Genomic DNA, 17402 nt, shown 5'->3' with positions numbered 1-17402 from the left:
CTTACGTGAATACTGGATACAATTACCTAATTAGATTATAATAAACCTGGAGTAGGATGATGCAGCTATTGTCAAGAACAGAAATTAAAATTTTGTTTAACCAGGTGAGAACTAAAGAGACCATGATGAGTCTCATTTGCAAGTTTGACTTGGGGTACGCAAAAACGACGAAATAAACAAGTACAGTATAACAAGATATTCATCGAGAACATCCCTAATGCTCAACACCGAAGTACAGGTGAACCGGGCCTGCGTCCTTAGCACCCTCCTCTGAGTCCTGGGCAACATACGCCCATCAAGAACATCGACTAAACACATTCCACCTCCGCTGTCTGGCGTATCCTCGGCATCAGATAGCAAGATCGCGTTCCCAACACCTCAGTCTTCAACTTGGCCAACATTCCCAGCATGTACTCTCTGCTCAGTCAGGCGCCTGAGATGGTTTGGACACCCAAGGACGTCTTGTACGGCGAGCTGGCATCAGGCACGCGGGCCACTGGTCGCCCGGTCCTGCGCTTCAAAGATGTCTGCAAATGGGACACGAAGAGCTGCGAAATCAACCCAAATGACTGGGAGAAAACAGCCGGTGACCGACTCAGCTGGCAGCAGGCTGTGAAAACAGGCCTCAGGGAAAGGCGAGGAGAAAACCCGCACCGCTTGGCAGACCAAGAAAACGCAACAAACACCTCTGGAGCTGCCACCGCATTCACTTGCAATTGCTGTGGCGAGAATTGCCACTCAAGGATTGGCCTACTAAGTCATTCTAGGCGCTGCAAAACCGACAGCTGACCTGGTCAGGCGCTAAATAATGTTCTCGAGACACAAGCCGATTGTAAGAATCGGTGTAAAAGCGACGATGGAGAAATATCATCAAATGAAATACATTTCTTGTGACAATGTTGCTCCAAATATAGTTCGTAAAAAGGGTGTAAAGTAAATATGAACAGTTCCCATTGTTGCGCAATATAGTTGTATAGCGCTCTCCACGCGGTAAGCGCCTTGAATCTCGACGCGGCCATTGCGAGGGCACCCCCAGCGGCAGCTGTCCCCGTGTGACACTGGGCGACGACGCAGCTGGCTGAGTTCTTTGGGAATTTGGCCAAATTTCGACCACAATGTTAAGTGCGGTGCTGTCCACGTTGGCCGAGTCTCAAGACTCGTGTGTCATTGACGAGGAGGTTCCTGCCCAGACTGTGGCGGCAGGGGGCGATGCTGCTGCCGCTGGCGCCCGGCCGAGGACTCCGCAGGTCACGAGGCCGCGTGACGTCACGTCCGCGCGTGACGTCACGCGGCTCCAGCGTTTGCGCGGAGACGCGAGTCGAGGTGAGAGCGGCGCCGTCGTGCGGGACGCGCGCACACAGAGGACGAACATTACAACACCACTCACTCACCATACACACTCACCATACTCACTCACCACTCACTCAACCCACACACAACACACACACACAGAGGACGAACATTACAACACCACTCACTCACCATACTCACTCACCACTCACTCAACCCACACACAACACACACAGAGGACGAACATTACAACACCACTCACTCACCATACACACTCACCATACTCACTCACCACTCACTCAACCCACACACAACACACACAGAGGACGAACATTACAACACCACTCACTCACCACACACACTCACCATACTCACTCACCACTCACTCAACCCACACACAACACACTCAGCACACTCACCACACTCAGCACACTCACACTCACCACACTCAGCACACACACTCACCACACACTCACCATACACTCACCACACTCAGCACACTCACCACACACTCACCACACTCAGCACACACCGCGCCCGACGGGACCTGCCCAGCACGAGCAGCACAGACGCCATCGTCTGACCGCTCTGCTGCTGCTGTGAATGTCGCCGGTAGACGCAGCAGCAGTGACGAGCTGTCACTGTTGTGAGTGACAACATCAGCAGCCACCTACCATTTGTGTGATTGACAAGTCAGACACGTGTCACTGCGGTGGGTGGCTGCGATGTCGGTGATAGCGATTCAGAAATATGCGTTGAGAGAATTCGGCTACTATACATGTTCGCCACTTCGTTGAGCTATCCTTTATGGCCAGTCAAGAGTTGTGTAGCCCAGTGGGCCTTACCTGGTCAAATAAAACAGTGACACGTCAGTGAGTGACAAATCAGGCCCCGGTCACGAAGGTCCTCTCGTGGAATGGCCGAACCGTGTGGCACGGCCCTGCCGGGTGGTCAGAGCGAGCGGACAGCACAACCACCTGGAATGGCGTCGCATTCGGAGACTACGGGTTTACAATCTGATGGTCTGGAAACACTGGGAAATTGGAACGCAGAGGATCTACGAATCATTTTCTCTTCCTCGATACGAATACGTGAGGCGCATCTGCCCCTCGTTGCCCTCTATGGCTGTGGTCCGTGACACGCGATGGGGATGGTGGTGGTGGTGATGGTGGTGGTTATGGTGGTGGTGATGGTGGTGGTGATGGTGGTGGTGGTGGTGATGATGATGATGGTGGTGGTGGTGATGATGATGATGATGGTGGTGGTGATGATGGTGGTGGTGATGGTGGTGATGGTGGTGGTGATGGTGGTGATGATGGTGGTGGTGGTGATGATGATGATGGTGGTGGTGATGATGGTGGTGGTGATGATGATGGTGGTGCGCAATCCCCGCCCGGGCTCTCGGCCTGTCCCAACGAAGTGCGCTGCGCACCCGGCTGGCGGTGTCCACCAAGCTGTCGGTGTCCACCCGGCTGGCGGTGTCCACCCGGCTGGTGGTGTCTATTTTGTCTGTCGGAAAGATAAAATGTGTGTTAGCAAGTGTTGGCGGTGCAGTGTTTGTCGTTGTGTCCTTTCGGTTGACCAGTTTAATGTAGAAACGATGGACACACAAAAACATGTAAATTAACAGCAGCGTGTCGATTCGAGAGGTGTCATTGAGGACCGCAGCCCCTTGCCGTGGGAATTTGGAGCTGGCAGCAGCAGCAGCAGCTCCTCCTGCGTGAGGACCTGCGGGCGTGTTACTGTCAACTCTGCTCTCTTCGTGCACTGCCTCACCGCCTTGCACTGCCTGCGCTTCTGAGCGCTGTGTTCGTGCTGGCCTCTGTACAGTGTTTTTATTCGTTGTCTTTCATTCGTCCTTGCTTTATTTCCGTCCTGTTTCGTCCTTTCCCCGTCACGTTGCCATCCCTCAGTGTCGTGTCATTCTCGGCACAGGAGCGTAATATTTGCACGTATTTGATCAAATTTAAAATAAATAGAATACTTGGCAAGCAATTATATAGATGCCCGTATCGCCAGGGTCAAGGATCGGTTTTCATACAGACATCGTTCCTGCCCAAGGAATAATGGGGCAGGAGCGTGAGCGCTTCCACCGTGACGGGACAGCACCGTCACCTTTGCCCCAGTTGAGGCCTTCGTGCTGGACATGCGGTACCACGGCCGCGCTGGGACGCTGGTCACGGGACAGGCTGCCAGACCGGTGCTTCTCAACGCCTCTCAGTCCACGGCACGCTCACTTACGAGCTTGCTCCATGTTTGTGGCATACCGAACCAAAACAATCACTGCGGGCCCTGCCATCCAGGAGTGGATTGATCATGGCCAGTTATGATGCCTGTTAGTCCAGATAATTCGAAGCAAGTTAAAGCCTTGTCATTTGTGCAACACAAATGTAGTTCTCCTAACATCTGCATTTTCAGCTTGTGGCATTAGGGTTTTGTCTTGAAGTATTGGGAGTGAAGGGAATCTGTTCTGTACAACATTCCGTAGCAACGCTTCAGATTTCTCCCCCTGCTTTTCACTTGCAAGTTTCAGATTTACTGCAATGCACCCGTCCTTGGACGGGCAAAAGGCGAGTGTTAAAGGTGCGCCTAGAGTCTCCACGACAAGCTCTGTCAAGGAAGTTCAAACTAGTTTACAGCTGAGTTTCAAACATTCAACAGCATCTTTTATCTCCAAGCCCTTTACTAAATACCAGTGAGATAACATTAACCTTTATGAGCCCTAAATCTTGCTCTGAACGGAATCTTTGCACAATATAATTTACCACCTTTTGTGACTGTCTTTGAAAATTCTGCAGCCGAAGCATGCGTTGGCCTTTGGCTCTATTATTGACACTTCTGTAAACTGATACCAAACTGTATTCTTTTTAAATCAAATTTAGGTTATTTTAAAGAAATCACATTTTACTCACTTCCAACTTGTTCTCTCTAACTCTACGCCAATTATGAGTCAAAACGAACGGCATAGATTAGCTCCCGCACCTCCGATTAACACGGTTGGCTACGTACGGTGCGAACAAAGTTCAACATACATATACACAAGTCTGTGGTGTTCACAAGCACAACCCATTTGCCCCGAAGGCTTCCCAGTTCTCTGTCGATATTCATCGTATATTTTGTATTCTCCAAGAGGCAGAGACCTCTACCCGGTTCGCAGAGTGCCATGGTCTTGACCTGCCCACACGTGACTCCACGGGAGCCTTTAGAGCAAACTCGTGGGTGCCCTCTTACCTTTGCCACCAGTAGCAGGTGCCCGGGCGCCCAGACGCGTGACTCTGCGTGGGCCGGCCACTGCGACGCGGTGCAGAAGGCTGCGGGGATTGTGTGCGGGCACCGGTTCCCAGTCTTGTTCTTTGTCAAGGGAAGTGGCATGTGCTGCCCACTCTGACTCCCCAGAGCAAGAGCGTGTAGCAGTAGAAGTAGTGCCAAGCCTTGACGATTCTCGTTAGACTGCTTTCGTAAGAAAGTGAAGAACTTGAAGGAAGCCCATGCAGAACAGGGGGGGACATACAAACGCCACTCTCTCTCACACATTCACCATCTCACTCACACACTCTGCAGAACAGGGGGAGACATACAAACTGCACACAGAAACGTGCCCAATTCGGCAATCATTTTTAAAGCTGGACCTATGCAAGTTTGCTTGTTGAAGTTTTAAGGGGTGCTAAATATTCATTATTTAGTGCAGTAGCAAAAAGGGGCCTGGGTTCGATTCCCTTTCTGTGTAATTTGTATGTTCTCCCCCTGTTCTGCAGAGTGTGTGTGAGTGCGCTGGTGATTGTGTATGCGTGAGAGAGTAAGAGTGGAGTTTGTAAGTTCTCCCCCTGTTCTCTAGAGTGTGTAAGTGAGATGGTGAGTGTGTATGTGAGAGAGAGTGAGAATGGAGTTTTTAAGTTCTTCCCGTATTCTTACAGTATTCCCCCATTACTAAAGAGGCAGTAGGAGATGGGATTGTATAAACTCGCCCCGTTGTCTCAGCTGCCGTGCCGGGAGATGGAATCGCAGACACTCCAATACAAGTTGGCACACGGACTCACCGTTCCACCCCCTACTAGACACTGACTGCGCGCTGCGTGCCGTGGCGCCCGTGTGCAGGAGGAGGCGGCACCATGCGGGGCCGCGGCGTGCTGGAGCACTCGCTAGTGGCGCTCTTCGGCATGGGCTCCTGGGTGGCCGTCAACGCCCTGTGGGTGGAGCTGCCCGTAATGGTCAAGGTGCTCCCAGAAAGTACGTGGTGGTGGCGTCGGCGGCGCCACCTTCTTGCCCTTCTTACCGCAGTGGTGGTGACCGATCGCCCGTCCGCTTGCCGCCTCGACGGCTTCCCCGCTCTTGTTGTTTAATCTCGGGGCGGTCACAGTTGCTGCACCGTTGCTTTGAATCCGTTCCCTAATGAGTTAAAGGGCGCTTGTTTAAAACAATCCATTTTATTTAGTGGCATCAACGAAAGATTTAATTCTTCAAGCAAATGACCTGACAGGATATATCCACAAAGTTTATATATTTAGTGACAATTGGTAAGATATCTTCATGGAACGGATTATAACTCTTTCATTCCAGGTAAGATAAATTAAAGGCACTGGTATCTTACACAATTACCCGCAGCATATTAGCATATTGATAGCAATTCAAAGTTGTAAAATAACCCCCACTGTGCCTGAGTATGAACGAAATCCGTGGGCAAGATGTGTGAGTGGACATGAACATTTTAATGCCAATCATAGAACACATGGTCCATTACATTGCTTGTTTATTCAGGAAAGACTCGCAGAGTCGCAATACTTTTTCAGGAGGGTTCTACACGTTTTCGCAGTAGGCAGCGATGTTGCTGCTGTTTGCAATCCCAAATGAGTAATTTGTGGGTAATTTTTTAGCACTGGGATGTTTGGCCAATACCTATGAAAGGAAATAGGAGGACCCGGAGGAAACCGGTGCAGAACAGGGGGAGAACATTCAAACTCCACACAGAGAGAGGCCCGAGTCGTGCTGAGGCACGAGTGTTACGACTGCGAGAAGACGCAGAGCAGACGTCCCACTCAGACACTCGGCAAACGCATCCACTCTAGACGTCGGAGCAAAATACAGTCGGGGAAAACTTTAAAATGCATAACACAAATTAATCGGTGTTTTGCTTGGTGTTGAATCCATGGCGTTGAAATAGGCACTCGAAAAATTCGTGTAGCCGATGGAATCTGCAAAAGGACTCGTGTATTTCTACGTGGAGGTGTGTGAAGGAGGCGTTTAGTCTACTGATTCACCGAGCAGTGGCGGTGTTCGCCGCGTGCGCCGCTTTGTTGCGGAGTTTCACCGCTGGGTGGCGGCGGCTCCGCTCTCTCCGCAGGTTGGGACCTCGCCTCCTACCTCACCGTCATGGTGGCCCTGGCCAACGTGGGCCCCATCGCCGTAACCATCACGCAGCGCTTCGCCCCGGGCCGGCTCAACGAGCGCGTCCTCATCCACGTCATCCAGGTCTCCATGGCAACGCCACCAGCCATGGCATGCACATCACCGTCGTCATCACCACCATCATCCACGTGTCATCATCCACATCACAATCATCTTATCATCTACATGCATCATCATTCACATCCATCATCCATGTCATCCAGGTATCAGCCGGAGGACGAGTGACCAATTGCCTCCCATCCACCGCCTGGGTGTGGATCTCAGGCTTCCACCCAGTGTTACTCATTGGCCCTCTCTCATGTGTTCTTGTTGCATGCGCAGCACACCCTCTGGCTGGCTTCAGAGATATCTTTCTCAAGCCTCGTTTATCGCTCCATTTTTTATTCATTGGATGAGCAGGCACCATTCCTTGCCCAGATCCCTCGCCAGGCCTCCTTGGGCTGGGCTGGTCAGGCAGGAGGGAGGGCTGGCTTCGGGCCTCCCAGCCTGTACTTTATTATACATGGTATCATTATAACAAAGATCCCTCTTGTAGCCTGTAACAGGCTGTTGGAGCAAGTGCTTTTAGCATTGACCTATGAAGGCCAGCACTGCGTGGTGAGCGCCACGCCCGATTGCCTTTGTCTCCCCAGTGTTGATGCTCATACACTAATTTAAGGCAGAGTCTACCTATGGAAAGTGTAATATAGGATCAGATACCCCTTGCCAATACTGTAGCCATGGCCAGGACTAGATCTTGGATGGTTGGGTAAGACACAGCCATGTTTGTGGCTAAAACACAGCAAGTTTACACTGCCAGCAGCGTGAAAGTGCACTGTGCGCTGGTGGCATCACCACCACTTCTTGGCAAATGACGGTCGTTGTTTTGTGTGTGTGTCCGTGTGTGTGGTTGGGGAGCGGTAGTGTAGCGGTTAGTGCACTGCGCTACGAGCCCGAACACCCGAGTTCGAGTCCCGCTCATGGCCAACACCAGTGACGATTATTTTACCAGTCCTGGGCCTCCCCTAAGTCAACTCAGCCTCAAATGAGTGCCTGGTGTGGTGTGTAAACATCACCACTAGGGAGACAAAGGCGGTCGGGCGTGGTGCTGGCCACCCACCCCCTCGTGTACCATTCCGGCCTTCATAGGGGCTCGCTAACAGGACTTGCCTCAACAGTCTTTTAAGGCTATAGGGTGAATCTTTGCCTTTTTGTGTTTGGGAGTGGCAGTGTCGTGGTGCTATGAACCTGGTGACCCCAGTTCAATTCCTACTCACAGCTAATATCTGAACCGGCCATTTGCCTCCCGTAGATCGACTGAACCTCAAATGAGTACCTGGAGCGATGTATAAGCATCGCCACTGGGGATTCCAAGGTCGTTGGGTGTGGTGCTGGCCATCCATGCCCTTCGTGTGACGTACCGGCCTTCATTGGTGCTCGCTTACAGAACTTACCCCACCAGTGACTTACAGGCTACACATCGTGCGTACACACACACATACAGTGCGCACCTGTGTTGCAAAACAAAAGCAGGAAGTGTAAATCACGCGGTGCCGTGTGACTTGCGACAAGAGGGGCTGCGTGCGGGCGGTGGCGCCGCGTGACGCGGCTGCTCTCCCCGCAGGTGCTGGCGGTGGTGGCATGCGCCTGCCTCGCCGTCACGTGGTCCGTGACGGCGCCCGTGTCGGGCCGCACGCACAGCGTCCCCTACCTGGTGCTCGCCTTCGCGCTCTCGTTCGTGTGCTGCACCTCCAACGTCACCTTCCTCCCGCACATGTACCGCTTCTCCACGGAGCACGTCAAGACCTTCTTCGTGGGCCAGGGCCTGAGCGCGCTGCTGCCTTCTGTGGCCGCGCTGGCGCAGGGCGTGGGCGCCGCCGAGTGCGTGAACGGGACGGGGAACGCCTCAGCCCCGGCGTTGCACGTTCGCTACCTGGAGGAGCGCTTCTCCGTGTCGGCCTTCTTCTCGGTCGTGTGTGCCCTGCTACTCGCCTCGGCCTGCGCCTTCGCTGCCCTCGTGCGCCTGCGGCCCGGGGCCCCCGCCGGTACCGTCCCCTCACCTCCTCCGCGTTCCCTCCCTCACCTCCTTCCCTCCACCTCATTCCCTCACCTCTCCTTTGTTTCCTTACCTCGCCATTCCCTTCCTCACCTCATTCCCCTCCCTCACCTCTCCCTCGTTCCCTTCCTCACCTCCTCTGTCCCTCCCTCACCTATTGCATCTGATAGACACAACACCTAGAATCGTTGAAGAGAAGAGATACCATGGGAATTTGTTTACTGATTAAAAAATCGCGTGCATTGAGTCAATCTTGCTGGAAATTCTGATTGTGTAGGTGAACGCGCTGTTGTCTGCTTGCGGCCGGCGTTCCCCTGTCTCGACTGGGGCACGAAACTTGGGCGGCCGAGGCCTGCTTGAACATGGCAGCCTGCGTGTTGCGTGGCTCAGGTGAGGACCTGAACCCGGGGCAGAATGAGAACGCAATCCTGGACGATCGCGAGGAGGAGTCGCAGCTCAAGAGCGACGCGTTGTCCGTCGCGTCTCCCGAGTCGCCCGCCTCCAACGGGGACGTGCTCATGCTGCCCGACCGCGACAGGGGCCGAGCGGTGCTCGCCAAGAGGCAGCAGGAGGAGGGGGAGGTGAGCCTCGCTGCCCGGCGACGGCGCCCTCGGAGTTCACACGTCCAGGGCCGCCCAGCTTTTGCGACGTGACCTCGGAAAGTTGTTTCGGTTGAAAGAGTCTAGACGAAGATAAACTGGGAGTCACCCTGTCACTCACCCTGACCTCTTTTAGTGTGCCACAGAGTGCATCTTTCAAACTGGGACATTACCACTGAAATATTATGATGCTTTATGATGTCTTGGTATGGTATTCTGATGCTTGAGTATTAACATCATCGTCGTAAGTAGCGTTAAAAAAGAGCGAGATGTATTGATTTATGTCCCCTCGTGTGCGATGGCGTGGTGTCGCCACTGCCGCGTGCGTGCCCCGCAGAGCCTGTGCGTGGGCAGCGTGCTGTACCTGCTGACACTGCTGCTGCTGTCCAACGCGCTCGCCAATGGCGTGCTGCCCTCCGTGCAGACGTACGCCTGCCTACCGTACGGCGGCAGCGTGTTCCACCTGAGCGCCGTGCTCAGTAGCATTGCCAACCCGCTCGCCTGCTTCCTCACCATGGGCCTGCCCTGCCGGTGAGGCCTCGTGCCCAGGGGCAGCCCCCACCAGGATGCGCTAGTGGAACTCCGTTTGTGTAATGTATATATGCATAATTTAAACACAGTTGCTAAGCACGGGCGCAAAGGGCCAGGAATTCAAGCGACCAGCAATAAACAATGTTAACAAAGTTGTAACAGTTAAGTGTTCAACATGTATCTCTAATTGAGCAAGGTGATTATAAGAGGTTGAGCAAAGAGATGACGATGGGAAGAGGGAATTCCAGAGTGGACCAGTGCGAGGGAAGAAGCAGAAAGAGAAGTGAGGTGACCTGCAGTGTGGTGAGCGAGTGGGTGAGTAGATGAGTTCGAGAGTGGGTGGGCGAGTGAGAGGATGGATGAATGAGTGTGTTGTTGTGACGAGCAGTGTGTTAGTCGACAAGTCTGGTAGACCATAAACACGGGTGGAGGAATCATTGAGTGAAATTCATGGAAGCTGTAACCGTGGTAGTGATGATAGAAGAGGAGGCGACTGACCACCAGTGAGTGAGTGAGCGAGCGAGTTCTGGATCATCAGCCACCTTGGCTGCTGCTTCGCTCTTGAGTTCTTAAACCCATGGTCTGGACGGTGCTGTTTCAGTGCCCTGATAGCATGCACAGTATCAGCTGCCACTTGCAGAGTGGCCACCTCCTGTCTGTACGTGGTAACATGGAACGAATGACCGGCGCCTGCAGGTCGAGCCCCGTGCTGGGCCTGCTGTTTTTGCTGGGCGTGCTGGTGGGCAGCTACATCATGACGCTGGCCGTACTGAGCCCGTGCCCCCCGCTGCTGGGCAAGCCGAGCGGCAGCGTCCTAGTGGTGAGCGTCGACAGCGCCCCGCCGTGTGCCGCAATTCACACGCGCCGTGCGCCCGCGGGCAGCGTCACATTTTCGATATTCTGCTAATTCCAGTCTGCACCTCGCCTTGCATCGTATGCCTGTATTTCATGATCCAATCTTCATCATCACCATCATCTGCTTATCATGCCGATCGTGATCGCTGCGTATCGGTGACACCGGAGAGAGTGCTTCCCGCTGAGCCGTGAACCTCGCGTGTCTGCCAGGTGTTGGCGTGGGTGCTCTTCGTGGGCCTCTTCTCGTACCTCAAGGTGATGATCGGCACGGTGCTGCACCAGCGCGGCCACGCGGCGCTCCTGTGGTGCGGCGCCGCCATCCAGGCCGGCTCGGCGCTGGGCGCCCTCGCCGTGTTCCCCCTCGTCAACGTCTACCACCTCTTCACGCCCGGCGACCCCTGCTCCGGCTCCTGCCCCGCGTAGCCCCGCGAAGCCTCGGGTTACCCCTCGCGACTCTTTGTGACCCCGCATGACCCCGCGTGACCCCGCGCTGCCCCCGCCCTGACCCCGCGCTGCCCGTGGCACGGCCGCGAGGCTGTAGCGTGGGCGACCAGGCACGGTAGCGCCGGCCCGCATCGCGGTGCTGCTGTTGTTGCCGCGAGGATTTTGGTTCAGAACCCCGTCATGGGTTCTCAGTGCGGCCTGCAGCTCAGGGTGCGACTGTGTCGCTGTAATTTTGTATGTAGTTGCTGAGCACAGGCCCAAAATGTTAAGCCGCCAGGAACAAACTGCACTATCGGAATTGTGGTAGGCAAGAGTTGACATGTTTCTTAAATTGAGCAAGGCAGGAAGAGCTTAAGAATAGAGACAATGGGATGGAATTACAAAGCTGGGCAGGGTGTTATGGCCTGCCGTGTAGCGAGCGAGTAGGTGAGTCTGCGAATAGCTGGGTGAATGGATGAGTGGGTGAGTGTTTTTGTGAGCTGTAGTTTGGTGGTGGAACAGTGTGGATGAGACGAAACAGTCACTCGTGGGTGGAGGAGTCAATGAGTGAAGTTCACAGGAACAGTAGCCATGGTAGTAAGGATAGCAGAGTGATAGGGAGATAACAGACCACTGATGACCGAGTGACTTGAGTGCATCCGAGTTCTGGATCATCAATCACCCTGTGACTGATTTGCGTTGATTTCTATCAAGCGCTGCGAGGTAGGAACTGTCCTCCACTCCAGATGTGACAGCAGCAGGATTACAACTTTGTCCATATTGTGCTTTGTACAGTAGCAGCAGCCATGCTGTAATTGTTCAGAGTTAAAGACGAAGGCCTTTGCACGAAGGAGAAAAGTAGCCATGGAATCGTGGCTAAGAGTGTGAGATGTGGTGGTTCGGGCCCAATGTGGATGGGGAGGGTTACAACAGCATGGCTGTCAAAATGCCGGCCTGGAGGGGAGATGTGACAGGGCTGTTTGCAGGGACGATAGCTGCCCAATTTGAGACCACAGCTCAGATATGCGCTTGTTGTGTGCAGTAAGATGCTTTATAACTCCCTTACCACTGTTGATCTAATGGACCTACTGCCACTCGTCAAACTGAGACGTTATTTCAGAAAATGTTCTTCTCGTTTTTTAACAACAGGTGCAATGTGACAAACCTGTTATCGCTTGATATTCAAAATTGTAATATTTGTTGTTCCAACTAGTAATTTATTTGTACAAACAACAACTAGGCCGGAAGCATGTTGTCAATGTGTGCTGCTGGTTTGCTCGCACGCAGCTGATGTTGGTAATCACGGACGGCTGCGCCATGGCATGAAGGAGGTCGTGCCAACTGGCATTGTAAACGCAGTTTCTCTGTAAAACCTGTTCCCAACTTGAAGCATCTAGGTCAAAGTTCATCCGGCTAATCTTAAATAGTAGCAGCAAGTCTGTTCCTTAAAGATACCCCTAAATTTAAAAATACGTAAAAATATATAAAACATTGTAAAACATGTATGTTAAAATGCCCCGTGAGATGGTATGCTTTTACTCTGAATAGTTATGAAGAAACCAAGTGGACAGTTGTGTAGAGTGCTGGTAGTTTATTTGATGTGCTTGAGGCAACAGACTGCACGTTTAAGGCTCGATTCCACTCAACGGGGTTGGAGACATCCCTCAACATTGATCCTGATAATACACCTCATCACTCATCCACAGCACACATTCGGTAAGAAGGAGACACCAGTTCGAGATATGGTACAAAGTGTCACCTGAAACCTCCAACGATCCGTCAAATTGAATAGCATTGCAGACCAAAAGCAACTTTCAGAAAGCGGATGACAGGATTTCGAGTGGTTATGAAGCGGCTGAGTGCCAGCCACTGTTGGGGTCACGGAGTGGCCGTTGGCTTCCTGTCACCACGCGCGATTCCTGCAGAGAATACCAAATCAGGTGCCCTGGTGACAAGTGGGCTGTGGTGAACCTGTGTGTGACACCACTGGCAGGAGTAGGCCAGCGTAATAACCATTTTTTTTTTGTTATTCGGTGCACCCACAAAAAGAACTCCCACGTGCATGCGCAGTTGTGTCAGACCTCTCTCGCAAGACGGGTCGACAGATGTGGCTGGACGTCTCTGGAGAGCTAATACCCATATCAATGGAGCGAGACCTGGGTTGCATCCCGGATTGAGGGAGAATGGTTATCTTGTTCAAAGGGAGTTTGATGTTTGCATAAAAGTCACAGATAGTAACACAAAAGTTCACACCATGACATTAGCGTTGGCCTTTAATATTTGACCACTTCACCGGCACTTAATCAGATACCTCTTTACATTTCCCATCATAGTATTTATTTGCTTGTGAGTTTGGTGATGTTTTTGGGAGTGTTCTGATGGAGCCGTGACACATATGTACAGACATTAACATATGGTTCAACACACGCTCCTAACCTCAATTCACGTGTTATCAGACCTCCAGTATTGTTATCAAGTTAATCGTCTGTTATTTATACACTGATGGATGAAAGTCTTACGTTGGCATTGCCACAGTTATTATCACTCAACTCGTTACATTTGAAAGTTTTATCTCTCGGTCTACTTAGAAGGCAAATGTCCTGCTGGGTGCCACAAATCTCGGCTTGTCTCAGTGCTCAGTGCCCAAGGTCACGCAAATGAGACTCTCCTGGTCTCATGGGTAATGCCAGGGCCTGCTTGGTGTAGTTGTGTGGCAGGGAGATGGCATTGCTGAGTGTTGCCCCCATGTATGTGCGAGTATTCCCTGGGCACTGTGGTTTTTAAGATGCTGCCGTGCTGTAATGGGCAGCACATTGAACTTAATTACATTCTGTGAATGATGAGATACCCCCGCACAAAAGTACATGTATGCAGGCCTAGAAAAAAAATCTGATTTAACGACACATGCATGTGTGCAGCATTGCAGGTACACATTCTCTGGGCCTTATCCAGACCATCGGCTCTTAAGAACTGAATGTGTGGCCGTTTTGTCGGTGAGACCACCGACTAATTGAGTTGAGAAAGTCTGGGCATCCCAACAAACGTGTATGATCGTGGGTACACCCATCTCTTCAAAGACATCTGGCCAGCATGGAAGAGTAGGAGGCTCTTACACCAGCAATAGCCTGAGCAAGAGATTACAGGGCTTTACCTTCGGCTGCCTGACGCGTACCAAACACTCATTAGTGACACTGGTCAAACATCCAAATGCAAGATTCTGATAGCAGAGTCTTCAAACTCGGCGAGGCTTTTTTGAATAAATGCCATTTTTGGTTGGCTGAGCATGCACCCTCTAGGCCAGGGGTCGGCAACCAAAATAACAAGAAGAGCCATTTCTTTCCAATTCGGTACAAAATTCAGTATTTCAAGAGCCGCAATGCATCTGAGTACATACTGTACATACGTACATATCGTCAAGAAGCAGCTCGTAAAGAGCCGCATGCGGCTCCGGAGCCGTAGGTTGCCGACCCCTGCTCTAGGCAGTGTTCTTGCCAGAGCCTAAGCGTTGACCCATAGCCCGTTCATCAGTCTGCTCACTGTTACCAGGAATTGCAATTCCATTATTAATCAAATACAATTCCGAGCGGGATCGTGGCAAGTTCAGCGGACGTGGAACCGTGCAGGGTGGATTCGAAGGAATGGAATGCGATTCCTGCAAGAATCGCTTGGTCTGCTCGCTCTGCTGAGCTCCAAGTTCCCTCCACAGTGAGAAGGGCCCTTTTGTTTGCGACGTGAATCCGAACTGGAAAGGGTTTCTGGGACCTGTTGAAGTGTAACTGATTAATCCAAAACACTGAAAAAGCTTAACGTTCCTTAAGCATGCGTTTGCCATCAGGTAAAATATATCTTGTTTGTGATAAGTTTTCAAAAATTTAATCGTTTCCTTGAATTCAGCCAGGTATGTATGTTAAACTTCTTTCGCACCGTATGTAGCCAACCGTTGCAATTGAGATTGAGACTCGGCGTTTGCTTTTGAAGGCAGACGCGTGCCAGGAGACTACTGTACGAGAATCAAAGGCAACTTTACAGAAGTGAAGGCGAATTAAGTTGTAAGTGTTTAACTTTGCGAGGGGCAAGACAAAAGGTGTCGTGACACGAGTCTATGTTTGGTTGTCAAAAGGTGAGAGGTAGTACATCCATGTAGTTGCAGGAGCTATTCCGAGGACGGTTGTGAAACACTGCAGGTTGTGACCTCGTGCGCGGTTGCTGAATGGGATGTATATCGTTTTCTGTACTGTTGTCAATTTCAGAGTCACTGCTGTTGAGCCCGTATTCTTAGTTCAAGCGTGGGCTTGGCTCTGGTTAAAGTTAGCCAGCTCAAAGCCGTGCTAAACTCGAGCCAGCTCAAAGCACGGTCTCAGCCACGCTCAGGATTTCCATGGAGCCGAGCCCGAGCGGAGCCAGGATTGAACCACTCATCCGTCTTTGCATGAAGCTGAGCGACTCGAGCGTGAGCCAATCCGTGTGAGAGGCCAAGCCACCGCTAACATTGCGGGCCTACATTTGCTGTCAAATGGGAGCGCGACCTGCAGATGCAATTTATCCCTGGGCCGTCAGTATCCGTAGCTCACGGCCAGGCTTCACAGTGCAGGCTTCACAGTACAGGCTTCACAGTGCAGGCTTCACAGTACAGGCTTCACAGTGCAGGCTTCACAGTACAGGCTTCACAGTGCAGGCTTCACAGTACAGGCTTCACAGTGCAGGCTTCACAGTACAGGCTTCACAGTGCAGGCTTCACAGTGCAGGCTTCACAGTGCAGGCTTCACAGTGCAGGCTTCACAGTACAGCTACTGATTAGCAGCTGCCAAGCCACCAAACAGCTCCACAAGCCATGCGTGACACCGCTGCTCCCTGGGTATGCGGCCTCGTTCACCCCACCACACGGGATATGGAATGAGCTCAGCGGATCATCCCCTGCACGTCGACCCCTGCCATCCCCATATCTGTGCTGCACCCCCCCCACCCCCTGCCCCGTGCATCTTGCCTGGGCAGGAATCGTGGCAGGGTCCAGATGGGTGGTCGGGAGGGCATTGTTTCAGAGAGGAAGATGTATCCATAAGAGGTGATGGGGTTAGATCGCGTAAATATATAAATGTGTCGTTAAAACCCGCCACCACCCAACACAGCCAACTAGTAAGGGTTGTCACGTCAACAGAACGTGGCCAATTCGTCACTAGTACAGCACATCGGTGTGTTGGAGAGCCAAGCCACAACATTTACAATCTAAGTACGCCGTTTCACCAGTAATTACAACTAGCTGCATCAAGCGACAGCCAGATTTGTGGAGAAGCCTTACTGTTTCGTTCCTTATATATAGGCGTAGATGTGTTGTGCTGGACTAGTGACGAATTGGCATGTTCTGTTTATGTGACAACTCTTACGAGTTGGTGGTGGCGGGTTTAAACGACACCTTTACGTAGTCTAACCCAAAACCCTTTCATGGATGATATTGGTCGCGAAAGCCTCCATGTTAAACTGAGTAAAATGTAGTTGTGGGCCAGGCAAGGCTCTCTTCAGGTCAAAAATTTAATTTGTAATTTCGAGCTGTGTAATTTTGAAAATGAAAAAGGACGGGGTGGTTGAGCGAGGTGTGTGCCGATGCGAGGAAATCGTTACTTATTGTCAAATGATTTGTTTTAAGACATCAAAGAAAAATCCATACACGTATGTCGATATTGTTCGTCGTGTCCTGTTTCCGGTGTACTGTATTTTGGCTTTGTATTAAGTGTGTCAGTGTAGATTGGCTGGCAGGAAATTGCAGCCTATTAGTTTATGGGAAGAGCCGTCGTCCCGAGCGAGCGAGTGGCCCGATTGCCGTGCAGAGGGAACAGCGCTGCTCGTCTAAGAGAAGACGGCTCCTGGTTGCCCTGCCGCCTGATGGGGGGCAGGGCCTCTCTCCTCTCTCTCCCGGCTGGGGGGGGGAGCTGGGCTGGCAACGTCCCAACGGGAGCTCTGAGATTCCACTCCCGTTGGGCGCGCAGCAATTTGCCTTCTGCTTGACCTATAATTCAATGGACCATGCACTTGAATATTGTAATATTCACCGCCTATTTGCCTTGTTTTTATGATGATGATTGTTGTAGTTTTATTGTTTTTGAAAATAGTTGGAAAGGTTTGTTTAGCGATATCAAAATGATCATTATAGAAAGAATAAAATATTATACAACGGACTCATCAGTGCTTGCGCCTGTTTATCTGCTGTATCCGTTTAATATACCAATAATTCCTGTATAGTAGCAGTACTCTACATTGCCGATGATCTCCAA

General features: G+C 51.7%; 1 protein-coding gene across 1 annotated transcript; it reads left to right on the top strand.

Annotated features, from left to right (window-relative positions):
* Window positions 1–1259: 1259 nt before the first annotated feature.
* On the top strand, window positions 1260–17306 carry SLC52A2 (solute carrier family 52 member 2). The gene is made up of 8 exons (XM_078617662.1): window positions 1260–1323; window positions 5386–5517; window positions 6629–6756; window positions 8297–8717; window positions 9119–9309; window positions 9665–9858; window positions 10555–10678; window positions 10924–17306. The coding sequence occupies exons 2-8, from the start codon at window positions 5400–5402 to the stop codon at window positions 11134–11136; spliced, it is 1389 nt and encodes a 462-aa protein (XP_078473788.1). The 5' UTR covers window positions 1260–1323; window positions 5386–5399; the 3' UTR covers window positions 11137–17306.
* Window positions 17307–17402: the final 96 nt, after the last annotated feature.

This window comes from Lampetra planeri, chromosome 54 (genome assembly GCF_965212315.1).
Source record: "Lampetra planeri chromosome 54, kcLamPlan1.2.h2, whole genome shotgun sequence".
Lineage (NCBI taxonomy): Eukaryota > Metazoa > Chordata > Hyperoartia > Petromyzontiformes > Petromyzontidae > Lampetra > Lampetra planeri.
Note: the sequence above shows the minus strand (reverse complement) of the source record. Positions and strands in the feature narration are given on the sequence as shown.